This window comes from Phragmites australis, chromosome 3 (assembly GCF_958298935.1).
Source record: "Phragmites australis chromosome 3, lpPhrAust1.1, whole genome shotgun sequence".
In the NCBI taxonomy this organism is placed as follows: Eukaryota; Viridiplantae; Streptophyta; class Magnoliopsida; order Poales; family Poaceae; genus Phragmites; species Phragmites australis.
This window is the reverse complement of record NC_084923.1, coordinates 5,673,472-5,697,290: the sequence shown is the minus strand read 5'-3', so window position 1 is coordinate 5,697,290 and position 23,819 is coordinate 5,673,472. Positions and strand designations below refer to the sequence as shown.

At 41.0% G+C, this 23,819-nt stretch overlaps 1 protein-coding gene across 1 annotated transcript; it reads left to right on the top strand.

Moving 5' to 3' along the window:
- Positions 1-20,573: 20,573 nt before the first annotated feature.
- Positions 20,574-23,196, top strand: LOC133911773 (transport inhibitor response 1-like protein). The gene is made up of 3 exons (XM_062354173.1): positions 20,574-21,209; positions 21,333-21,855; positions 21,936-23,196. Exons 1-3 carry the CDS (start codon positions 20,692-20,694, stop codon positions 22,692-22,694), a joined length of 1,800 nt encoding a protein of 599 aa, XP_062210157.1. The 5' UTR covers positions 20,574-20,691; the 3' UTR covers positions 22,695-23,196.
- The last annotated feature ends 623 nt before the right edge of the window (positions 23,197-23,819 follow it).

The window sequence follows — 23,819 nt, the reverse complement described above, 5'->3', positions numbered from 1 at the left end:
CTAGGCTAATATTGTACCCACTGCGAGAAGTTTCTAACAGATTATTCTGACCTCCTTACTATCTGGAGAGTATCTGTTGGGATGGATCAAAGAGCAACTGGCTCATCTCCTGTGTCTACTACCTCAGCTGATTGCTTTATGGTTAGTTCGTCTAGCCTTGCCCATAGGGCATGGAACTTTCTCTGCTGGTTTTGGCTGCACAATTTCTTGAAAAGGTTCATCAAGTGCTTGTTTTTTAATTGTCCATAAAAGTTTGCACCAATATACCTCCTGCACCACCTGCTCTTCAAGTCTGTCCACTTTGCTCTTCCACACTATCGAACAATATCGTATTGCATATCCAGCAAAACTTGCAACAACTCTACATGTCTATCATGAATCAAACATACATCAGGCCAGTTTAGAACAATAGCATGCTTCACCCACTCAAGGAACCAATAACATCTATCCCCGTTCTCGCTCTCCACAAAGGCAAACCCCAGTGACATGACTTAGTTGCTCACGTCTACCCCAATTGCAGACAGTATTTGTCTTTTATACTTCCCAATGAGGAACGTCTCGTCCAAGTAAATGATGGGCCGACAATGCCTAAATGTCTTGATGGTTGCCGCAAATGCAAAGAAAGCATGTTGCAGTACTAGTAGTCTAGACACTTCACTCGAGGGGTAATGCTTGACGTCAAAGTAACTTTCAGGCTTTATTGCACATATTGTGACTAGTTAACGTGGTAAGTTGTCATATGATGCTTCGTATGACTCAAACCTCATCTCAATAGTCTTCTGTTTCACCCTCCATGCTTTGGCATAGCTTATTATGTACTGGAACCTTTCCTCGATATCACAAATTATTGATCACGGCTCATAATTTAGGTTGTTCACAATCTCTTCGTACATAATATTGGCAACAAAAATAGATGACATGTTACAGTAGGAGAACTCTATTTCCTCAATGTAACAGTTATGCTCCCTAACTATTAAGCACTCCCAGTGGTCAACCCACTTCCCCTTGAATGCGTGCAACCGCCACAGATAATCAAGCACCAAACACTTGACGTCATACTCACTTTTGCTTGACTTCACAACCTTGAACTGCCTCCGAAAAGACAATGATCAGTATTTCACTGCATTAATAACAACCTCCTTACTAGGATATATAGCATCATACGATACCTCATTCTAATGATATTTCCATGGTGTTCGATGACCCTCACTGACTACTAGCTATGAAAAATCCTGAATTCTCTATTCTGCAGGAACATGAGCACTTTTCTTCTCGTCAGATGAATCCTCATCGGTAATGGCTTCCTCGACCTCCTGATCCTCCCTTTCTATCTCTTCAATTATGCTAGAGATGTGCCCCCCTCATTAGCCACACCTCTCGGTTGCATCTCCTACACATCCCAACATCCTGCTCGTCCCCCACAGCTATCGAGTCTGCTTCATCCACCATAGCTTGGCTTGTTCATGCCACTGCTTTCCCAACATTTATCTCTGTTGGATCCTTCTAGTATGCCTCAGCTAATAGCAAAAGAGGGAAACCACGTTCACATGATATATCTACGTACTGCCCCTAAGTAGCTGTCACATTAATCGGGACGAGCTCCCCAAAGTACCTCTGAGTAGCACGTTTTAGCACAACTCTCAGCTTAAGCTCATGGTGCTAGGGATCCAGTTAAAAATGACGCATCAACCACTTGTACACGCTCACTATAGTCCTCTTATTGGCCCTACTAAATCCTTAACGATATGTTAAAATTCAAAGAGATCTACACCGCTAGTATCATAACCGATCTGACTTTCACCATAATATATTTTAAAATATAGCTTATCAGACATACCTAGAAACATCCAAAAATATATCCAACATCAATACTGAAACTATATACTTCTGATTATCGAAACACTAACAAAATTATCAGGACATATGATCATCTAACAATATGTTTAGTTCACTCCGATCAATATTGCTCCTAAGTAAATTAACCACTTTCAACTAATTAAATCCCGTCTACTAAATAAAATTTCTAGTTATTTATAATTATTTCATACATTACTACTTTGTAAAGTCTAATAATCAAAACTAACATACTCTAAATACAATTACACATCTGATTATTATCCTACCATATCGAAATAGATCTTTACAATATACTATAAAAGACAAAAAAAACTCATTTTCTGATTACCGTGTTAAATCCTAGATCTCATATAATATAACTAATGTTATATCATTATACCTTAGATCTAGTAGTTTTTTAATTAATAATAAAAACAAAAGTGTAAAAAAATTATTGAAAATCGAGATCTAAAACATCCGCAGATCCAAAATAGTAAGACATCGCAGTGCTACCTCCCTCTTCTCTTCTCCCCCTCTCTTTCTTTTTTTTCTAGATTCAAATGATCATTTAGGCTATATTTAAACCGTTTTATAGTGGAGAGGTGAGGGCTTAACTGCTATCTTAGAATGCAGCGAGGGGCTAACTGTCCTCTCAGAGGACGATAAGGCCTACGGGCCTGCCATCATGCCACCGGAGGCACCACCATGGCACCCTTGGGTGGTTTAACTTTGAGAGCGCAGCAGACGTCTACTCCCGTAATTCTTCTCATCCGAAGTATATTTTTTAATTATTTTGTTTAGAAAATATAAAAAAAACTCTTGGAAGGGCTAGGGCTTGCAGCTGATGAAACGGCCCAGCGCGCGAGGGAGCGAGTACACGCCCGCGCAACAACGGCCTGCGGAAGCCTGAAAGGCTAACCGATCCATCCCATCAGATCTCACGCCGCGTCTCGATCGGTTGGGCGGGTTGGCCCTTGGGCCTCTAGCGCGCGGTGCCGAAACGCCCCTGCATCTCCAGGCCGAATCCTGCGGCTGCGACGGCGCCCGCCCGCTCGCGCGGGGAACCAGGCGGGGCGGGAGCACGGTGCACGGCCGGGGACCGCGGCATCGCGCGGGCGCGGGTGGTCTGCCGCGACAGTTCGCCGGCCGGCCGCGAGAGGTACGCCGTTGCCTACACCTTTCCGTTCTCGTCTGCACGCCGTTTTCGATGCGGTTCCGATCAATCCGCCCGACACACGGCCGTGGCACCGGCCTTGCGCGGTTGAATCGCAGACCCCGCTGCTAGCTGCGACCTGCCACCAATAAAGACCAGAGTCACCTTTGGACAATGCACAAGGGACCTCGGCAAAAGTCGGGTACCGATTAGTCATCGGCTTTAGCCTAATCGTGGATCTTTTGATGACCATTACTATATCTATTTGCTGCTATCTTCTTTTGCTCGCATTATACTCCAACATTTAGTTGTAGCAATCCAATTGCAGCATAAGTTGCAAAAGGCAACGCACTTTCCTTTCGAGAGAGAAATAGGAGGGAAACTTGGAAAAAGGAATGGCCTTTTGCAGGCATAAGAGGAAAATTCGTATTCATACCATATGCTGCAGAGAACAGCCATCCGTGTTTAAAGTTTGTATGCTTTAACTACTATTTGATTTGAAAGGAGTTAACGACTAAAAGCGATTGAATTCCCAATTGAGATCTCATTTCGTTAGGTTGGCCATTTATATCTGCCCTTGCCTTACCCTGCTCTTTGTGGTCTAGTTCTGAATTCTATCATGTGCTGTTCCGTTTTAAATGAATTCATAGATACAAAAACCGAATAACTTTTTACCATATGGCTAAATTTCGGGCATGTATGCTATAGTAGTTTAGCATGCACGCCAGTATTTAGCAAAAGCTGATCTGAACACATACATCCATTTTCCATTTTTGGATAATTAGCATCTAGTGTGTAGAGCTCAATTTTTTTTTATCTCACGATCATTGTGTGACAAAAACCAAACACAATCTTGATGAAAATCTATCTATTCTCCTCTATACACTTCTACTATATAAGCAAATTTATCAAAATATATAAGCAAAATCATATGATAAAAAAACAAAAATAGAACCATGTGAAGGTAAATTATACCCATGTGTTCCATACAAAGAAGAGGACAAGTGAACACACGAAAAGTAAAATTTCATCAAATACAAATGCTTATATTTTCTAAACTGTGTATCTAATCTCTGATCCATTTGTACAATTGTAGTCCTTACATTTTTATCAACAAAATGAGATCTATCTTGGTTATATTTTGATGTATTTTTTGGACAGACACAAATTACCTACATCGGAATTGAAAAATTGCTAGACTAATCCAATTAAAAATACTTAAGTGGCTTTCTAAAATTGCCTATATTAGAACATTAAAAAAGCATTCACTTATGCAACTCAGTTATTCACCCTGTTTTAATGTATATCCATTCATACTCTTTTTAAAACATCCACATCAGTACTTCACTTTATCAACCATCAGTCAGATAAGCAAGTTGTTGTAAAGTATCGAGTAAGTTTTCGAAAAATCGTAAGCAAGTTATAATGCACTTAAAAGCACTTTTTTTATATGAAGTTGATGTTGAAAAAAAATCACTTTATCAACCATTAGTCACATAAGCAAGTTTTTGTAAAGTCATGAGTGAGTTTTTGAAAAATCGTAAGCAAATTATAATGCACTCAAAAATACTTCTTTTATATAAAGTTGATGTTGGAAAAAATATCATCAAAATATACTCAACTAGGGTCTAGTTTTGAAGCTTTTATCACACGAAACACAATGATGTAATCGGATTTTAATTTAGATGCTCAGTTTGGAAACTATGTTTTTTAAAAGTTTTGATCCGAGTGTGCATGCTCGGAATTTAGTCATTAGGGTTTATTATTTGCCAATAATGGTAGATGATTATCTGAATGGTATTAAAGATGCAGCCCTTTATACTGAAGAAGTGTATTGACACTGAAAACGGAAAGATTATTACTTCCTTTTATAGTTTGAACATATCAGTTATATGTTCATGAATCCTGACTGTGTAGACTAAGAAAGGTGTATAAGTACTTTGCAGAAAACTATTTTTAGTTTTTGTGCTTGGCCCCGGATGTCAAATCAAACGTCATTGTAGCCACTTCCTGCACGTGTCGAGTGATAGATGGGCCTCAAATGGAGACCATGAGCCATATGATCCTATCCTCTTTTTTTTGCTTCTTCCTTATCTCTACCTCTCTAAATAATACGATGATACAGTGAAATTATGAGCAGGAAAAGGAATTACTTCTCCATGACGTACACTTAGTCATGCACCAATTAGCTGGTTTCAGTTAGACCGTTCAAGTATACCTTACGAGACATATAACTTCGGGGCAGCACATGAGAGAATACATAGCATAAATGCAATGCTGAAAGATATTTTTGCTTAGCATGAGGGATCTCTAGACACTGTAATTAGTTGGTTTGATTCCTTCTTGTAAATAACTCATAAAAAGTACAGTGTATGGTTAGCACTATATAATAACAATTAACATGGGACAGATCAAAATGTATCCCCACCATGAAATAAAATAATTTATAATCAGATATACTCGAGAAAATTATATGCTTTGACGTGCAGAGGCTGATATGGAGTCACATGGCACCGTGCAGTGCGATATTCAAAAAAATGTTTGCAAAGGCCGTATAAGTTTACTGGACAAATAAATCAGCTACTAACATGGAGAGCAGAAAATCTATTGAACTAAATCAGGACTTGACATCGATAATTTGCTCTTTTTTTGCAAGTGGAAAAATCCCTCTCATTTTGAATGGACAGTCTGAGCTATGCCTTTATCACCGTATTTGAGCAATGTAATTGACTTTGATTACAGAACAAAATCAGAATATTGCATCAAGCACCTGGTCAGAAGATCAACAAATCAGACTACCTCCACTGCCTGCAACCCTTAAAACGAAGTGCATTGTTTCATGCAGACAGAAGACAATGCGCAGTTCTATATAAGTATGGTCCAGTAGTACTTTCTTGAGAGAGTTCGAGTTGCAAATGATAAGTTCAACCAGAGAAAAGGGAGGAGGATCAAGATATGCAGCGCAGGAAGTCCACTGAGAAAGGTGGCGACTTTTGCCTCCAGCTTCCGTTTCTCCGTGCGGGTAATCGCATTATGATATCGTCAGGTCAAATTATAGTGCGTGGCTTTTGGTGTCTGGAGATGGACAGCTCATCTGCCAGCAACTTTCTTGTTCAAAAGAATCCGCAGTGCAGTCTGCAGTGCTCGTAACAACAGGATCAACGATCGATCCGGGTCTGTCTTTTGAATCTCATGCGAATAAACAAGGGGAGGAGCGGCTCCTAAAGTAAACAGAATACCAGTTGAAGTAAACTATTGCCACGCCCACCGGCCAACGAGATGTGTCCAAGCATGCATGCATGCGTGATGTGATAACTGCTCTCTTAAGAAAAGTAGGAAAAATAATCATCCTACCACAGCACATTGCAGAAGATTATGTGGTTCATGCCTCCTGTTCTGACACTGAAAGGATGCTGAAGGTATGTGTACTTGCCTGAGATTGCCAGGCATCTGAAACACTGAGCAGCAGCAAGATAGCTCACTCACAGGACAGAAAAAGACCGGCTTTTATTATTATACAGTTTCATCATGAATGATTATAAATATCAGAAGTCAAAGAGAAACATAAAAATTATCCGTATATCCTATAATTAAGTTGCCACCTATTTTTGACAAATATTTTCATAGTCACCACCTCTAAAGCTTGCCATGCCTTCGAAATATCATCCCTTGATACTCCCTTTCTAACAACTTCTAAAAATACAACTAATAGGTCTTTTGAAAATTAACTACATTAAAGATAACTGCAAGCGCCGAATGCTCATTTTGCACAACTTTAGTGCTAGGAGGAGGGTCGCTATTTATTGTACATACTGAGTTGCTGGAGCATCAAGTAGCATGCTTTTTTTAGATAATGGAATAAAACATATTCCAGCAGTTACACCTGAAAATGTACGAAGTTGTTCACTGTTACACAGTTTTGCTATGATATAGACTGCATCTACATATGGCCACAATTCACCAACTAAGCAAATAAGTTTTAAGAAATAGATTATGTTCATCCCAAAAATCTATTCTATTGCTAAACCTCCATCCATGTTTGGCGAAGATATACATGATCATTGTCTTCAAAAGATGGCATGCGGTACGTATTGTGCCCTGCTCCTCCTTCTGTAGTAACACCCAAAACTAAATCTAATATGTAGCCCTGAAAATTACCTGCATAGAAGACTGATTATATGCTTTATCAAACACCACATCATTCTAGCTGAGCCAAAGTGCCCAACAAATGGTGCTTGCACCAACTAGAATTCGGTTTTTGAGCTTTATTCCAATTCCATTTATCCATGATCCTAACATATTTGATATACTAATAGGAGTTTGTAAGCCAAAAGTGATTTGTAAAGCTCTCCAAATAAACTTAGCAAAACTACAATTAATGAAAAGATATTGAATAATTTCGTTTTGACTAAAAATAACACTATTTATCACCTCGTTCAATTCTGTTTAACTAAGTTATCTTTTGTAAGAACTACTCATGCCACACCCAAAAACCCTAATCTAGTCATTAAGCATGCATACACATTATGATATCATGCTTCATGTGATTAATTTTAATTTAAGTAATTAAACATGTTTCAAAGATGTTACATTATTGATCAATACATGTTCCCGTGTGTGTGTGTGTGTGTGTGTGTGTGTGTGTGTGTGTGTGTGTAATGAGTGGAAATCATTTAAAGATAGTTAGGAAGACCCCAAAGTCATTTAAGAAGGAGAAGAAAAGGAAGAAATAGGGAAAGAACAAAGGCTTTCAACACATGGGCCCTTCCCGTGGTCTGACCAGAAACTCCCGCAGTCTGATCATCAGAGCGCAGAGGCTCCACTTAAAACCATTGACCAACTCTCACTCGCTCTCTCTTGTTTATTCACTCCCCCACTCCCTACCCTTCACCAAACCGAGAGAGAGAGGATCACCTCGACCACCTCGACGGTCGGAGATCGATGGAGAGGACTTCTCCAAGCACCTCGAAGGCTTCCCCGAGCTCTTTCCCACTGTCTTCTTCACCAGAGATGCTTTAACACAGCTTCTTCCACCTCAAGGCCAAACCCCACCCCAGGGCCCGATCTTCAAATCAAAACTTCTTCGGAGTTGGCAAACCCCTTAGAAAGCTTCCCCACGCCGAGGCGAGACTTCTCTTACCATTCTCCCATCCTTTCCAAGCCCCAACCAGTCCCCATTTCATTTAGACCTGAGCTCCACCCTAGCCATTAACATCATCCATGGGGCTCTCGAGTTTGGCCCTGTGTATCTTGCCCAAGACACCAAAGAAACACTTTTCTAGTCTTGTAGAGTATTTTGGTATCCTTCATGGTCGAAGGCATCGTCGAAGCCTTCGCGGATGACCTTACCAAGGTGTCGTCGGCCAAGCCCAATGGTCTAACTGCCAAGTTGTGAGTTGGATAGTCAAACTCCATAGTCAGGAGTCAGACCGCTACTAGGATCGGTTTGACCGCCAAACCCACAATCTAACCATCATGGGTCCGGCCAAACCCATGGTCTGACCGCTAGGTCTACTCAGTAATGTTTTCTTCTCTATTCGACCCCCATAGTCTGACTGTCGTGTGGGCTGGCCTGACCACCAGTTACTTAGTACCCTGTGACCTTAGGTTGTCTCATGCGAGATTCAAACCTCTTTTAACCCGATTGCTTAGGTGTTCTTTTGCAAATACTTTCGTAACATGGCACATTTAATCTCGTTAATGATCATGCCTCATAAGCATACATTTCCATTCATTCATTTGTTTATTTGTTGCATTCTTAAATTGTCTAGAGAATGACGTGTTGACAGTTCAAGCGGTCGAGGCCGACACCAAGCTGGAATTGTACCTGAGCGAATCGCCGAAGCTACAAGGTAAACATCTAAGCATGTTTCACCTTTTACAAGGCAAACAATGCTTTATGTATGTTATGCATGTTAGTGACTCGATGTTAGAAATTGTGGGTAGAGCCTATATTGATGTATCGTTTCTAACTTGAACTATTGATGATCCCTATCGTTGTTACCTAGGTATAATCATGTTGATGTCTAACTTAAAAGTTATCTAAGATGCTAGCAATGCACAGGTCATCGGTAAAAGTCGAGTGATGATTCAACCATCGTTCACGAGCTATAGGGCTTAATTATTGCTTCATAATAAAAATATTGTTGGGATGTATGAGATGTAAGAATGAAATGAGATGTGAGCGATGCTAGGGGTAGTTCGGGAGAGGAATTTGAATGATATAGACCATTTGCACTGATTAAGTACCGATCTATGTTTGTCGTTGGCTTAAGGACTTTCTGTATTTCCACATATTCAATAAATGTACGAATGAACCAATTATCATACGTTGTGCTAACACTTAACTTGATACCCTATGACTCATAAGAGAAAAATAATGAGGAGAAGCAAGGTGGTGGGGAGCTGGAGGTGTTTGAGACATGCTCACGGTAACCCTGGTGCCATAGGGGCATATGCAAGTGGATAGTTCTGGGTACGAGAATGGTTATCTCGGGGGCCAAGAGGATGGACTAGAGTCGTGTGGGGTAATGATGTACCTCCTGCAGGGTGTAAAATCAATTCGAATTACTGTGCTCTCAGTTATGAGCATGTTTATATTCATCCACGTCAATCTTAGAGTTCCGATGTTAGAATGTATGTGATATGTTGGGAAGTGATTATTGATGGTTATATTGAGAGTAGTATAATAAGGTGACATGCATGTTTATGGTTATGATCTCATGGTAGGAGGGTATGAGTTGTTAAGTTATAGATGCTCACACACTTGGGTCTATAAAATACTTTTATGTATAAATTCAATTAACCTTATGACAGATTCCTGCTACGCATCCCCAAATGTATAATCCTTAGAGTTAGATTATTATATGTACCTAATAAGGAATAATTATTGCGAGTACCTTCGTACCCACCTTGCTTTTGTTGAGTTTTGCAAGTGAGGAAGAAGTAGTGTGTAAGAAACGTCCAAATTACACTCAGTTTAATCGATAATTCCGGTTGTCTATAATGATGAGAGCTAGCACATGCCCGTCATTCGACCTGCCACAAGCTAGCCCACATATAAAGGCATCCCTTTGCATCCACTATTTGATTAAAACGAGAGCAATTTTGGTAGTCCCGATATATACTCAACAAAATCCAATATCACATTATATACCATTTACAATATAGTTGCATCATAAGATATGAATAAAGTGCAAAGGTTTAACTTATATTACATACCTTGTTCACCATACCAGTTTCTACTTAATATCAGAGTATTTATACCGCAACAGAAAATATTGACAAAACAAAAGGCTAGTGGTGCCATTGTAACTAAGGCACCACTGTAATCAACTCGATAAGACATCCTCCACTCCTACCCATCGTCAGCATCGACCGGATAGAAATATACATACAGTAACTCGTCTTCACCTGCAACAACTTAAGGGCAGCACCTTAAGTACGAATATACTCGCAAGACATACACAATATAGATATATACTATTCCTGATTCTAAGAACAATGCATTTGGTTGAACAGCAAGGAATAAAGCCACAAGTTAAATTGATTTAGCGAAAAACACTTTAATCAACATAATGACCTAAACAACTAGCATTAATCATTAATGATCATAATCTCCCAGAAATGAAAACTTGCTCAACTCAAATAAGTATCAGCAAATGCTTCTCCTAACTGCCCACATACTTTTCATTCCACCAAGCTGAACGAATTTCTACGATGATGTCCAATGGACATTAAGCATGCTTATGACCAAGAGCGTGACTATTTGAATAGTCCTTACACCTTGAAGGGGAGTACTTCTTTACCCACACGACACAAGACCATTCGGCTTGTATAACTCGTCAGCTACACAAGATGGTACCCGTGACAGTATTTCCCAATAAGCTCCAACCGTTTGAGGCATGCGCCTATAGATGTGAAGGTCAGCTAGGTCAACTCCCAGAGCAACCTAGATGCCTCTACAAGCACGCTTGCTCACACCATAGACTAGCAATCCAAAGGGTCACAACAACATAAGGTATTCGGCTTATCCTTCGCATATGAAGATACGTGGTAGTACGGAAAAATGCTTAAGCCAACAACACCAAAGATTAGTGCTTAATTGACTCAAAGATGCCTATGGCATTCCGGACTCCTTTCCCGAACTACCCCTACCATTCGCTCCAGTCTCGTATCCCCATCATTACTCATCATCTCGATTGGTTGTACTCTTGATATAAGGTTGAAGCCATATAGCTCGCGAATGACGATGACATCCACCGCTCGACCTCTACCGAGGACTTATGTAAAGTTTAAGCCATTACCGTATTACTTTTAAGTTAGATCATGACACAATATACTCAGGTTACAAGGATCAGAATTAACAACTTTGTCAAGATAGGTACCATGCAACAAATAGGATCTACCCACATCTCTGACATCAATTCACTAAAATATGCATATACGACACATAGCAATATATATCAAATTGACCAATAATTCACCAAAATATAGGAGAAATATGATATGTGATTATCTGGTGCTTACTGTTCTTCACTCACAAATTCCATTGGTTCATCTTCTGATTCAAACACAAAACTCTCTGAATTGTCGTTTTCTAAATAAAGGAACGATGCATCGCAATAAATATGGATGATATGCGATGAGAGATGCTCCACAATGCATGACAATTAAAGGAAGTGCAATACATCATATCATGAATCTATAGCATCAATGATTTCTTAATTTGGATTATTGTTAATTGTTTTACAAATCTCCTAGATTAATTAAGCTTAAACCAAAGTTTAATGCTAAATAGAAAGTTATTTATGTATAACATGAGGGTAGGTATTTTTAATGAACATGAAAAAATATAACAAGATTAATAAAATTAGTTTCACTAATTTTGGACTTACCAATAATTAATTATGAATTATTAAAGCGTAAAAACATTTCTTTAATCATATGAATTTCGGCACACATATCATGGTTTCTAATATTTTTATCATGTATAGCATGATAATAAAAAACTAACAAAATGGTTTCATGATTTTTGGAGCAATATTCATTTTCTTATGAATTTTACAGCTTTTAACTGATTTATTAGTTGTACAATTAATCTATTTCACCATTTTTGAAATAACTAAATTAACAAAATCATCTAAAGGACCTAAAAACCTTTTGCACCAGGGTCTAGCTAGCGACATAGGTGGCCAGTACCTGTTGACCCTGGTCAAAATGACCTTGGCCATGGTCGAACAGTGCCACGGTTGGCCTCGCCGGTGTGCACAGGAGCGCATGACGGCGCATCTCACTGTCAGCAAATGATGGTAAGGTTTGGCCAGTCGAGGACACCACAAGAACCAGCGCGTGACAATGAACTCATTTAATCAAAGCTTGGCCGGTGGGCCCGACCGAGAGGTGGCTAGTGGCAGCACACCGCAGCGGCACGTGCACGAGAACAGGGAGGAGGAGGGCGACTTTTGGCTGGTCGAAGGAGCAGCGTGCGAAGGGGAAGCCAACCTGGGGTCCCTAGGCCAAGGGCCTGGCCATGGCCCAACCAGCGGTGTGTGGCCAGAGACGGCGGCGCTTGGCTCAGCTAAATTGACACGCGCAAAGGCATGCTAGAGGTGAGGTGAAGCTCACTGTGGGCTTAGATTGGACGGAGAAGCGGGGATGCGATGGCTCGACGATGAGGTGGCAGAAGACTTGGCCAGAGTCGGAGAAGATGAGGTCGGCACACTCAAATCCAGCTGGAACTTGAGAGGGATCTAGTGAGGGAAGCTCGGTGAAGCCTCTACGACCTCTCTCCTTGATTCCTAGTGCTTGGGCCCAGCTGATCTGACCTTGAGCGTGGTGCATTTGGTCTTGGCAGCGGCGGTGCAGTGTGTGCTCTGCTCTTTGTATGGTTCGGCTAGGAAGAAGAAAGGAACAGAGGGAGAGGGAGAGGGAGGGAGAGAGAGAGAGAGAGAGAGAGAGAGAGAGAGAGAGAGAGAGAGAGAGAGAGAGAGCTATGAGGGGACAGAGAGATAAGGTGGCTGCCGACCTTGCTTGGTCAAGGAAATCGGCATCGACGATGGCTGACCTCACTTGTCAACAAAGATGACGGGAGACAAACCGAGCAGAGAGAGGGAGGGGGTGACTGGTGGGCCCTAGGTGAACAGTGTCCAACTTAAGTGAAATATCTCCTTCCTTTCTTTGATCCAATGGAAAACCTTCCTAAGCTCCAGATACTGTAATTCATATGCGACCCATTTTAACTGGTTTAACCCAAAAACCCTGAGCTAAACTCAAATTAAAATTCTTCAAAGTTACTAACTTTTCTAACTTTCTCTAATTTTTAAGGTGTCATTTTAAATCCCTAAAATCCAGGAAAATCACTAATATTCTTCACATGTCACAAACTAATTTCTAAAATTATTTCAAGTCCTAGGTTACATAATAATTTTGTAAGTTCGATCACAATATATCACTTCTCATTAAACTTAGCAATTTATGTTTAACTTTAATTATATTAATTACTCGTTCAAAGCTTTAATTATGATTCTAATGATGCTCATGAATGCTTAATGATATATTTAAGACTTTTGAGATGTGACATAGTGTACGGTTACTTTATGCCTATCGATGTCGGTGATACGCAAGAGTAGTATGTGCTACTCATGTTGTTTTGGGTGGTGCCTTAGGGCAAATGATGCCCCTATGTTTTGCTTTTCATAAACTTTAATTCCGTTACATAGTAACTCTAACCAGCTAGGAGGTGAAACTGTATTTTTATTTTTCTAGTGTTCATCATTCTGTAAATTGTTAAACTTGTAATAACTTAAGGACTTGTAATATATTTATATTACTCGCTCTTTATTATGTCTTTGACATGATGAAGCTTGTTGTAAAGGCGTGCGTTCTAATTATAGGTATAAAACACATGTTGGGACTACCAAAATTGGATTCAGGTTGATCGTTATTAGTCATGATCGTTGTGGTGAGATGTGAGTTTGCACGTGGTATATCGAAAAATGAGTATGTCCTCTTATCTTATGATCATCTAATGATTATTCCGAATACGATTTGGATGGTTCCTTATAACTCCTTTACATAAGAACCACATAAATATCTTGACTTCAAGGGGAGTTTTAGTTTCCACACATATTGGTTGTAATCTATGATATTTGAATCTATTACAACCATATATGTTGATCGAACAGAGAATTTACCATCCTGTTGTAATCACCATATGAAAGTGTCAGTTAAGTTATTAAGTTGAACAGATGCAATTCTTGCCACTAAATTATACCATGCTTCTAACTTATTTTTCATTGAAGTCTTCCTGAAGGAGACATTGAAAGGGTTTGAGTTTAGCACTTTCGATACGGTGGTGTGTTTTATATAGATAATATTATACATAATGGGATATCACTCACTTAGTGTTGTTGAATCCATCAATCTATCTTCCTAGAATCTAATTTGTGTTCCACTCTATAGTCTAAAGTTACCTAAACCTAAAAAAAGTGGTTTTACACCCATTAGACCTGACAAAAAATGTGAATCACTAGATTTCTTTTCTTCCTGAGCAATAGTCTTACTACCTAGATATTTATTTCTAAGTAATCTCTGCCAAACCCCATCTTCATTAATTAACTTAAATAGTCATTTACTAAGTAAACACTTGTTTTGGATATCAAGATCTTAGATACCAAATCCACCATGATCCTTTGATATGTATAGCATGTTCCATTTAGCAAATCTATATTTCTTTTTATGTCTATCACTCTGCTAGAAAAATTTGGATCGATAATAATCTAATTTCTTTAAAATACCTCTAGGAACTTCAAACAATGAAAGCATAAACATAGTTAGGGCATGCTTGTTTCAGCTGTAAGGCCCTGTTTATTTCGGATTGTAAAAGCTAGATTGTGATTAAAATCTAAAAGTTAAAACAAACAGCTGGATTGTAAAAGTTGGATTATGATCACAATCCAAAAGCTGAAACAAACAGCTGGTTGTAAAAGCTGGATTGTTACAATCTAACATCCAGATTGTGAAAAACAACTTATAGATTGTGGATTGTAAGAAGTTAGATTATGAAAGTTGGATTATACAATTCAGCTTCTACAATTCACAATTTGCAATATGCAAGCTGAAACAAATATACCCTTAGACCGCTAAGAATAGAATCAATAAGGACTAGCCTATCGCTATAAGATAGATACTCACCCTTTTAGCTACTTAATTTCTTTTAGAATCTTTCATCTACCATTTTTTAAGTCCTTATTACAAAGTTTTCTATAATGCATAGGAATTCTCAAATATCTAAAAAAATAGTTCTTATCTCACATCCAAACAACTGTGTGTATTGAGCTTCACAGTTTTTTTCTTCCCCATAGTAAAATAACTCATTTTTATCGAAATTGATGTTGAGGCCTGATAATGGCTCGAATGCATATGGCAAGAGCTTCTTGTTCTTATCTTGGTTAATATCATATTCCATAAAAATAATAGTATCATATGTTATAGCGTAGAAAGACCATCATCAACTAAATACGAGACAACACCTCTTATCTAATTATCTTCTTTTGCTCTCACAATTATTATGGCGAGCATGTTCACCATTAAATTAAAAAGAATTGGAGAAGGAGGGTTATCTTATCTCAAACTTTTTTAATTTGAAAAAATCTTCTAATATCATCATTTACTCTTACATCTTGGAATGCGGAACAAGTACCATGCTACCTTCTTTGCATGTCATTCGAGAAGGCAGAACCGCATAAGGGAAACTTGATTGATTTGGAACAGAGTGAATTGCTGCTGATCAAGTCAAGTGATGAACCAGGTTTCGATGTTCTGAAACCTTGCGTTCAGGGTTCTCTCCTGGAACATGCAATCGGCGTCTTTGAAAAGGCAACTGCTATACGTCCTACTCCTTTCCGACTCGTGTACTACAGCACAGCAGCACAGGTACTGTAGCACTGATCGTAGCAACACTTGGTCGGTAGGATCTGTCTGACGTTCTGATCGTATGCGTCAGTGGCGGACTCAGGATTTAGCAATTGGGTATTCAGTATTAAAAAAAATGTTTATAGTAGAAAAGTTTCAACTAATTAAAAGAAATTACAAAGTATTTAAAGAAAATTACAATTTAATTTTGTGTTCTTTTATGGCTTGGAAGCGTTTAATGATGTCACTATCCTTAATTTGCATAAAAAATTCACGCTCAATTGCTGATTGCCGAATTGGACAGTCACAATATAGAGATCATAAGCTCTTGATGTTTGTTGCTATGTGGGCTCTTTTCAGTTAGGAAAAAATGCAAACCCCTCAAAATTCACTTGGATTTTGATTTTCCCCTCAAAATTGTTTTGTTAAAAAAAACTCCCCAAAGGTTTGATTTTGTTGCAAAAACACGTCCAAAAATTCAAAAAAAATTTTAAAAAATCACAAATTTTTTTAAAAAAACTAGAGACAATTATAAGACCTTTTGTGAAATTTGTTTTCAAAAATAATATCATTTGCATCATATTACATGGAGAGTAAGTTTGAAAAAAAAGAAAAACGTGCAACTCATTTATTAATTCGAGTTAAATGCATAGTTAATTATTTACTAATCGAAAATTTATGAAACAATTTTTTTTTAATCTTCTTACATGATCCTCTATCTTGTAAAAATACATGAAATCTTGAAATAGTTATTGTAACCTGCAGGATTGAGTAAATGTGTTGCAGATAAATTAATTCATAACTAATCCATAACACCCCAAAATTAGTGAAACCACTTTTATTAGTTTACTGAAACAATTATTTGTGTAGGAAAAATAATGGTAGACATGACAAAGTTAAAATAACATGAGTTAATAAATGAGTTGTACATTTTTCTTTTTTTTTCCAAACTTACTCTCCATGAAATATGATGCAAAGAATATTATTTTTGAAAAAAAAAATCACAGAAGGTCTTAGAATTGTCTCTAGTTTTTTTTAGAATTTTTTTTGTGATTTTTTTATTTTTTTTTGAACTTTTAGGGGGTTTTTTACAACAAAGTCAAATTTTGGAGGGTTTTTTTGCAACAAAATAACTTTTGAGGGGAAAGTCAAAATCTAAGTGACTTTTGGAGGTTTTTTTTTTGCAGTTTTCCCTTTAGTTAATAGACCGAGTGGAGGATGGATAATAGCTTGGGCTCACGATTTGCTAGGTGGTCTGATAGATTGAAGCAGCAAAGATATATATACGTAGTATAGCTGCTATATACTTAATTTTTTTCAAAAAAGTTGGGTATTCAATTGAATACCCATGCATCATGGTGGGTCTGCCCATGGTATGCGTAGCATTTTCTCTTTGAAAAATACATACAAGGTGCTGCACAGCACAGCACAGCACAGCAGTGAGCAATGGCTCGTATTAATTTTGTAGAATGCATAGACAGCCGGGACATTATGAGCTGTGCTTCTTGTGTTTCTAACAGGAGATGTATAAGTATAAACAGGGTGCTTAAACAAATACTCCGTACGTGCGCTAAGAATCACAATGCCTTGACTGACAGCAATCCCTGCCTGAAAGGCCGACCAAGCTCAATAAAAGATGTGGGAAGAAACAAAAACAGAGAACCTTTCCTTGGCCTATCTCTCGCCCTCTACTGTTGCGTTGCAAACAAAGCCCCTGGTGCATGTGGACTGGGCAACAGTGGGGTTTATTTTTTACTCTGGATTTTGGACTGCTTTTCGAGTGGCCGAGCTGATCTATCTGACGAGTTCAAAGATAACCTTGGTTATCTTCATCAGGAACTTGTACCGTTGTACGAGCATGGGCACTGGTTTTCTTCAACACCTAGCTTTCTCGTCGTCTCAACTAATCTGCCAAATGTCTATTGCCAACTTTAGAAGTTAGCAACACTTAACAACAGAGGCAAATGATCGGATCCTCACAGGAGCAAGTTTGTGTAACCTTCTGATTCTCTCCGATCAACTACTCTAGCTTTCTCTCTCTGTGATGACAAATCCTTGGACTGGGCCCTTATGCATCTCAAATCAAATGTCACATAAAGTTTCTTGACGAATCACTGTCGAATTCGGGGCAGGATACAAAGGAATCGTTTGGATTGAAGCCGCAACTCATCATGCTAAATTATTGGCGTTGATTGCAGGCATGTGCTACTGTTTTGTTTTATGTCAGCGCTAGCTAGTCCGCTTAGAATCTAGCCGATTCATGGGTGCAGACGCTGGCGGCAAAATAGTCCACCAATGTTTTAGCGGGGCCAACCTAGGCTTTATCCAGTGGTGGATCTTAGTAGAGATCATACTAAATCGTGTCCTTAGTAGCGGATCTTAGTAGAGGTTATCCTGAGCCGTGCTCTCTCTTTTTTTTTAAGTACCTAATATGCAGTAGCCAATTTGGCACATGCACTATTAGTGAACCTCACTGTTTTAGATAGGCTTCCTCCTGGGGTTGGTGCAGCAGCTGGCAAGTGCCGATACGTTAGCTATCTTTCTTCAAATCGAAGTCTTCTTTAATGAGAAAAAAATAGGTATTATCTTTGGCTCCCTACATTTCCTTCCAGCTCCGCCACTGACTTATTCATCCAAACGGCTCCAAAGATTTACCTGGTTGCCCCCCTTGAACGTTGGATGTTATTTCAGCTAAGTTGAGTAGCTATCAGCAACGTCTCCTCGAGCAAGACACGACTTGCCGAAAAATGATCACGGAAATATTATATCGATTTCACTGCTTACAGGAGTGTTATAGCATCTAATCTTGTTTATCTATTTAAGATTGAACGGCTAAGCCGTTTTGAAATCACCGTGACTTCAACTCGTATTAAGTCAGAGCTTCCCGGTTCCAACTTCTCACAGTTTAAGAGGTCTGTTAGGAACCAAAGAACTATATATCCAGTCCGCTTGTGGCCAAAAAGAAAAGTTGCATGCATGGATATAGCGCCAGCAGCATTGGTTCACCAATACTCGTCAGTAAAAATGTGAAGTAAATAATCATGGAAAATACAGCATGGTTTTACTGTTGATTTTTACGTGGCACATGAAAAGGGTTTGATAATTATGGCAGGTTTGATAGAGGTCTCTTATTCAAATTTTTCGTGGAAAGTGATTTTCTGATAGAAATGATTCTATAGCTGAAAATAAATCTCTAAAATAAACTCTACAGAGAAAATGATTCTGGGAAGGAAGTGAATAAGGGAAAATTGGTTTTTTCATCTCATAGTATCTAAGGCTTGTTTGGCAGAGCTCTCAAAGCAGCTTCCAGAGTGAAATTAGGAGGGGTTCTACCAAACAACATTTTTCAATTTTTAGTTCTTAAAGTGATTCCCTGGGAGTTATTTTCTGAAATGAACTAAGATGCTAGAAGCTGAAAAAAGTAACTTCTCCTGATTCACTGCTCATATAAAATCACTTACTTCATAGAGTTTACTCTAGAGAATCACTTTCAGCTATATAATCATTTCCCTAAGAGAATCACTCCATTTAGAGAATTTGAATCAAGAGAGCTCTATCAAATAGACCTTTAGTTTATTTTAAGGAATCATTCCTACGAAATCTCTCTGAGAGCTGAAAACAGTAAACCGCAGTTTGACAAAGCTTCCACTGATTTCACTTCGAGAGCTAGTCTGAGAGCTCTACCAAACAGATCATTAAATTTACCGCTCTACCCTCGTAGGGGGAAGAAAGGGAGAGACCTACCGCTCCACGACTCTACCCAACCCAGGGGTCGCGTAGATCGAGCAACTCCCGGCGGGGAAGGGCGAAGGGTGTAATCGAATTAGGTATGGACAGATATTATTCATTCTGAATCTTATTTTATATTTTTTTTTCTCAGAGTCGGAGTCGGACATGGATAATGTTGGATAATTATTTATTCATCCTGTATCATATTCTATATTTTTTTTTCTCAGAGTCAGAGTTGGAACGGATAATACCTCAAGCTTTTGATTAGTTTGATATATGATTTTTTTTAATTCAGTTGCATCCCCATATAGTATATTAAACAATATAGGAATACAATTAAATTGAGCACAGAGAGAGTAATCATTGAGATATAAAAATAAGAGCATTTAGTATTATCTATCTAAAGATACTTCTTCTATTTTTCAATACTTATCACTTTTAACCAAACATGTATACCAAAGATAGTATCAATTTTAAATGTGAAATGACAAAAATGTCCTTAAAAACTAGGTAAAATATTCTAGAACCTACCGTAAATAAGTGAATAAGAGATATTTTATAGAGATAAAATTAAAAACTACGTGTCAAAAAATGTGAAGTGACAAGTATTTGAAAATAAATAAAATGATCAAAAGTGACAATATTGAAAAATAGAGGAAATATATGATAATCTACTTATATATTATCATAATTTTAAGTAAAATCATAATAGACTTCTCGTAACATCTAATATTTAGATATTTTAAACAGATATTAGTCATCCTATATTCTATCTTTGTTTTCTCGGATTAAAATCGAATAAAAATAGTATCAAATAATAATTATTATATCTTATATTTATTTCTTAAACCTTCCGTCCGTCGAGCGGACAGTAAAGTATCGGTCCCGTTTTCACCGTCGAAGGACGACCCAGCGAACACACAACACCTCACACCCACCCCCACCCCCACCACCCAGCCCGCAGCGCAGCCCAGGCGCCTCCACCTCCACTCCGCAGACGGCCCCTCCCACTCCTCCATCTCGCCGTCTTCCACGCCCCAATCGCCAACCCCCGCGCGATGTCGGAGGAGGACGAGGACCAGCCGCCGCCGAAGCGGCCGAGCCCCTCGGCGCCCGCGGACCAGGTCCTCGACAACGTGCTCGAGACGGTGCTCCAGTTCCTCGACGCCCGGCGGGACCGGAGCGCCGCGTCCCTTGTCTGCCTCTCCTGGCACCGCGCCGAGTCCGCCACGCGCGAGTCCGTCGCCGTCCGCAACCTCCTCGCGGCCTCCGCGGCCCGCACCGCGCGGCGATTCCCCAACGCGCGGAGCCTCCTCCTCAAGGGCCGCCCGCGCTTCGCCGACTTCAACCTCCTCCCTCCCGGCTGGGCCGCGTCCGCCTTCCGGCCCTGGGCCGCCGCCTTCGCATCCGGCGCCTTCCCCGCACTCACCTCGCTCTACCTCAAGCGCATCCCCATCACCGACGCCGACCTCGACCTCCTCTCCCGCTCCCTCCCCGCATCCTTCCTCGACCTCTCCATGCTCCTCTGCGACGGCTTCTCCTCACGCGGGCTCGCCTCCATCGCCACCCATTGCAGGTATATCCTCACCTCCTCTTGACCTCCGTGCCGTGCCGTGCCGTTCCTCTGCGCCATTCCTTGCGGAAACTGTGCCTTCGATGCGAGATGCGTTCCTCTCGTCTTGATGTATGTTCCTAACAGGGGGCTGCGAGTGCTCGATGTGGTGGAGTGCGACATGGCTGAGGAGGACGAGCAGGAGGTGGTGGACTGGGTTGCGGCCTTCCCGCCGGAGCCGACCAACCTCGAGTCGCTCTCCTTCGAGTGCTACGGGCCGCCGGTGGCCTTCGCCAGGCTCGAGTCGCTAGTGGCGCGGTCGCCGCGCCTCAGCCGCCTGGGAGTGAACCAGCACGTGTCGCTCGGGCAGCTGCACCGGCTCATGGCCCACGCGCCGCGGCTGACGCACCTCGGCACCGGCTCGTTCCGGCCGGCGGCCGGCGGCGAGGAGGGGATCAACTTTGGGCAGATGGTGTCCGCGTTCGCGTCCGCTGGGCGAGCGCGCACTCTCGTTTCGCTGTCCGGCTTCCGTGACCATGCGCAGGAGTTCCTGCCGACCATCGCTGTGGTGTGCGGCAACTTGACGAGCCTCGACTTAAGCTACGCCCCGGTCACCCCCAATCAGGTTGTGATGTTCATCGGGCAATGCTACAATCTTGAGACGCTATGGGTACTGACTGGATTGCTTCATCGGCTTGATTTTACCTGCGCTGTGTGGTTCTGGTTTTCTGATGACGAGTTCTTTGCTAGGTGCTTGACTCAGTGCGTGACGAAGGGCTCGAGAACGTGGGGATTTTCTGCAAGAAGCTCCAGTCTATTCGTGTGCTCCCATTGGACGCACACGAGGATGCCGAAGAGTTGGTATCAGAGGTTGGCCTTACTGCTATCTCCCGGGGCTGCCGTGGCCTCCGCTCGATATTATATTTCTGCCAAACAATGACCAACGCTGCTGTTATCTCCATGTCGCAAAACTGCCCGGATCTCAAGGTATTCCGCTTATGTATAATGGGACGGCACCAGCCTGACCATGCGACTGGCGAGCCTATGGATGAAGGGTTTGGTGCCATTGTTCGGAATTGCAGCAAGCTTACCAGACTATCCACATCCGGGCACCTTACTGACCGGGCTTTTGAGTACATTGGCAAGTATGGCAAGTCTTTGCGAACGCTCTCTGTGGCGTTTGCTGGAAATAGTGATCTGGCGCTGCAACACATCCTCCAGGGTTGTTCAAAGCTAGAGAAGCTTGAGATAAGAGATTGCCCTTTCGGTGACACCGGCCTCCTCTCTGGGATGCACCATTTCTACAACATGCGGTTCGTTTGGATGTCAGGCTGCAACCTGACGCTGCAAGGGTGCAAGGAGGTGGCTCGGCGGCTGCCACAAATGGTGGTGGAGTTGATAAATGGCCAGCCTGAGAATGAAAGGACCGAAGGTGTAGACATCTTATACATGTATCGATCACTCGATGGGCCAAGGGAAGATGTACCACCATTTGTGAAGATCCTTTGAAGCTTCTTCCGGGGATGCATGTTGTGATTGGCTGCCTGGGAGTTTCGTGTTGCACTTGATATGCTGAGTGCAGATCAAAGGCAGCCTATGTAAGTTGTTGGAGCTTCGGAGATGGTACATTTTCTCTGTTAGACGTCTGAAGAAGGATTCCCAAGCACTATAGGGGGGCAGCGGGGTGTTCAATTGATGCTGTGCTAGTAGTTTTCTACCGCAAGATCATAAGCGCAGCAGAGCAGGCTTCTTCGATGGGGGGCTGTCTTTGCCTCAGTTTTGTTTGCTGCTCTGAGAGCCTCCAGTTTGAGGACCATCTTTCTATGCCGGCGCAACCACTGTGGTTTCTCTAATTTTTCGAAGTGAAGCTTGTTATCAGATTAAATTCATTAGCACTTTCCCTCTCTTGTTGCTGCATAGTTTTCTTTCCATTTTTGACATTCGTCAATTCAGAACTCTAAGCAACACCTCCTGAACCGATCTATGTTAAAATTTCAATATTCGTCTCAAATTTTTGTGATCTCTGGTGATGCTTGAAAAGTACCGAGCCTGTCTTTTCGTTATCTCATCTGAATCCTGAGCTTTGGCTCTTGCTATCATTACTGGAGGTCCTACAGTCACAACCTCTGAAAGGTGAGCAAAGGGTTGTGGTTAGGCCCTGGTCCATTCAAGTGATCATTGCCTGGTTTCCATTTGTCTTGACAGCCCTAGTTTCTCGCCGACGTGTTCGCTGCCCACAGTCGGCGAAAACGACGGCGCAGTTCTTGCCTTCGATCCACTCCTGCAGCTTGGAGATTATATGATGATTGGCGACTTGATGATGAGGTTTGCATTGCAAATATCGTGCTGACACTGCATTTCCCTTTTGCGCGTTTCTATTGTTTGCTGTTCCTCTGCCTGATGGCCCTGCTGGTCACAGTTTGGGCGAAACAAAAAAGCTTGGATGGCGACCAATCCTGCAAGGAAGGGAGCCTGGTGGATCCGAAGCAGAGGAGCTAAAAGACGGTGGGGAGATGGCAAATAATGAGGGAGTGATGACCGGTCGATCCATCTTGATTGGGATCGATCGGTCGTTTGACTGACCCGCACGAATCGCTCACTGAGTGACTGAGTGAAATGGGGTAGATGCCAAGT

Bases quoted from the DNA above. Each gene is read 5' to 3' on its own strand.
- LOC133911773 (XM_062354173.1), top strand. From the start codon at position 20,692: ATGTCGGAGGAGGACGAGGACCAGCCGCCGCCGAAGCGGCCGAGCCCC. The intron at 21,210-21,332 runs GTATATCCTCAC...TGTTCCTAACAG, and splicing joins TCCATCGCCACCCATTGCAG to GGGGCTGCGAGTGCTCGATG. The intron at 21,856-21,935 runs GTACTGACTGGA...GTTCTTTGCTAG, and splicing joins ACAATCTTGAGACGCTATGG to GTGCTTGACTCAGTGCGTGA.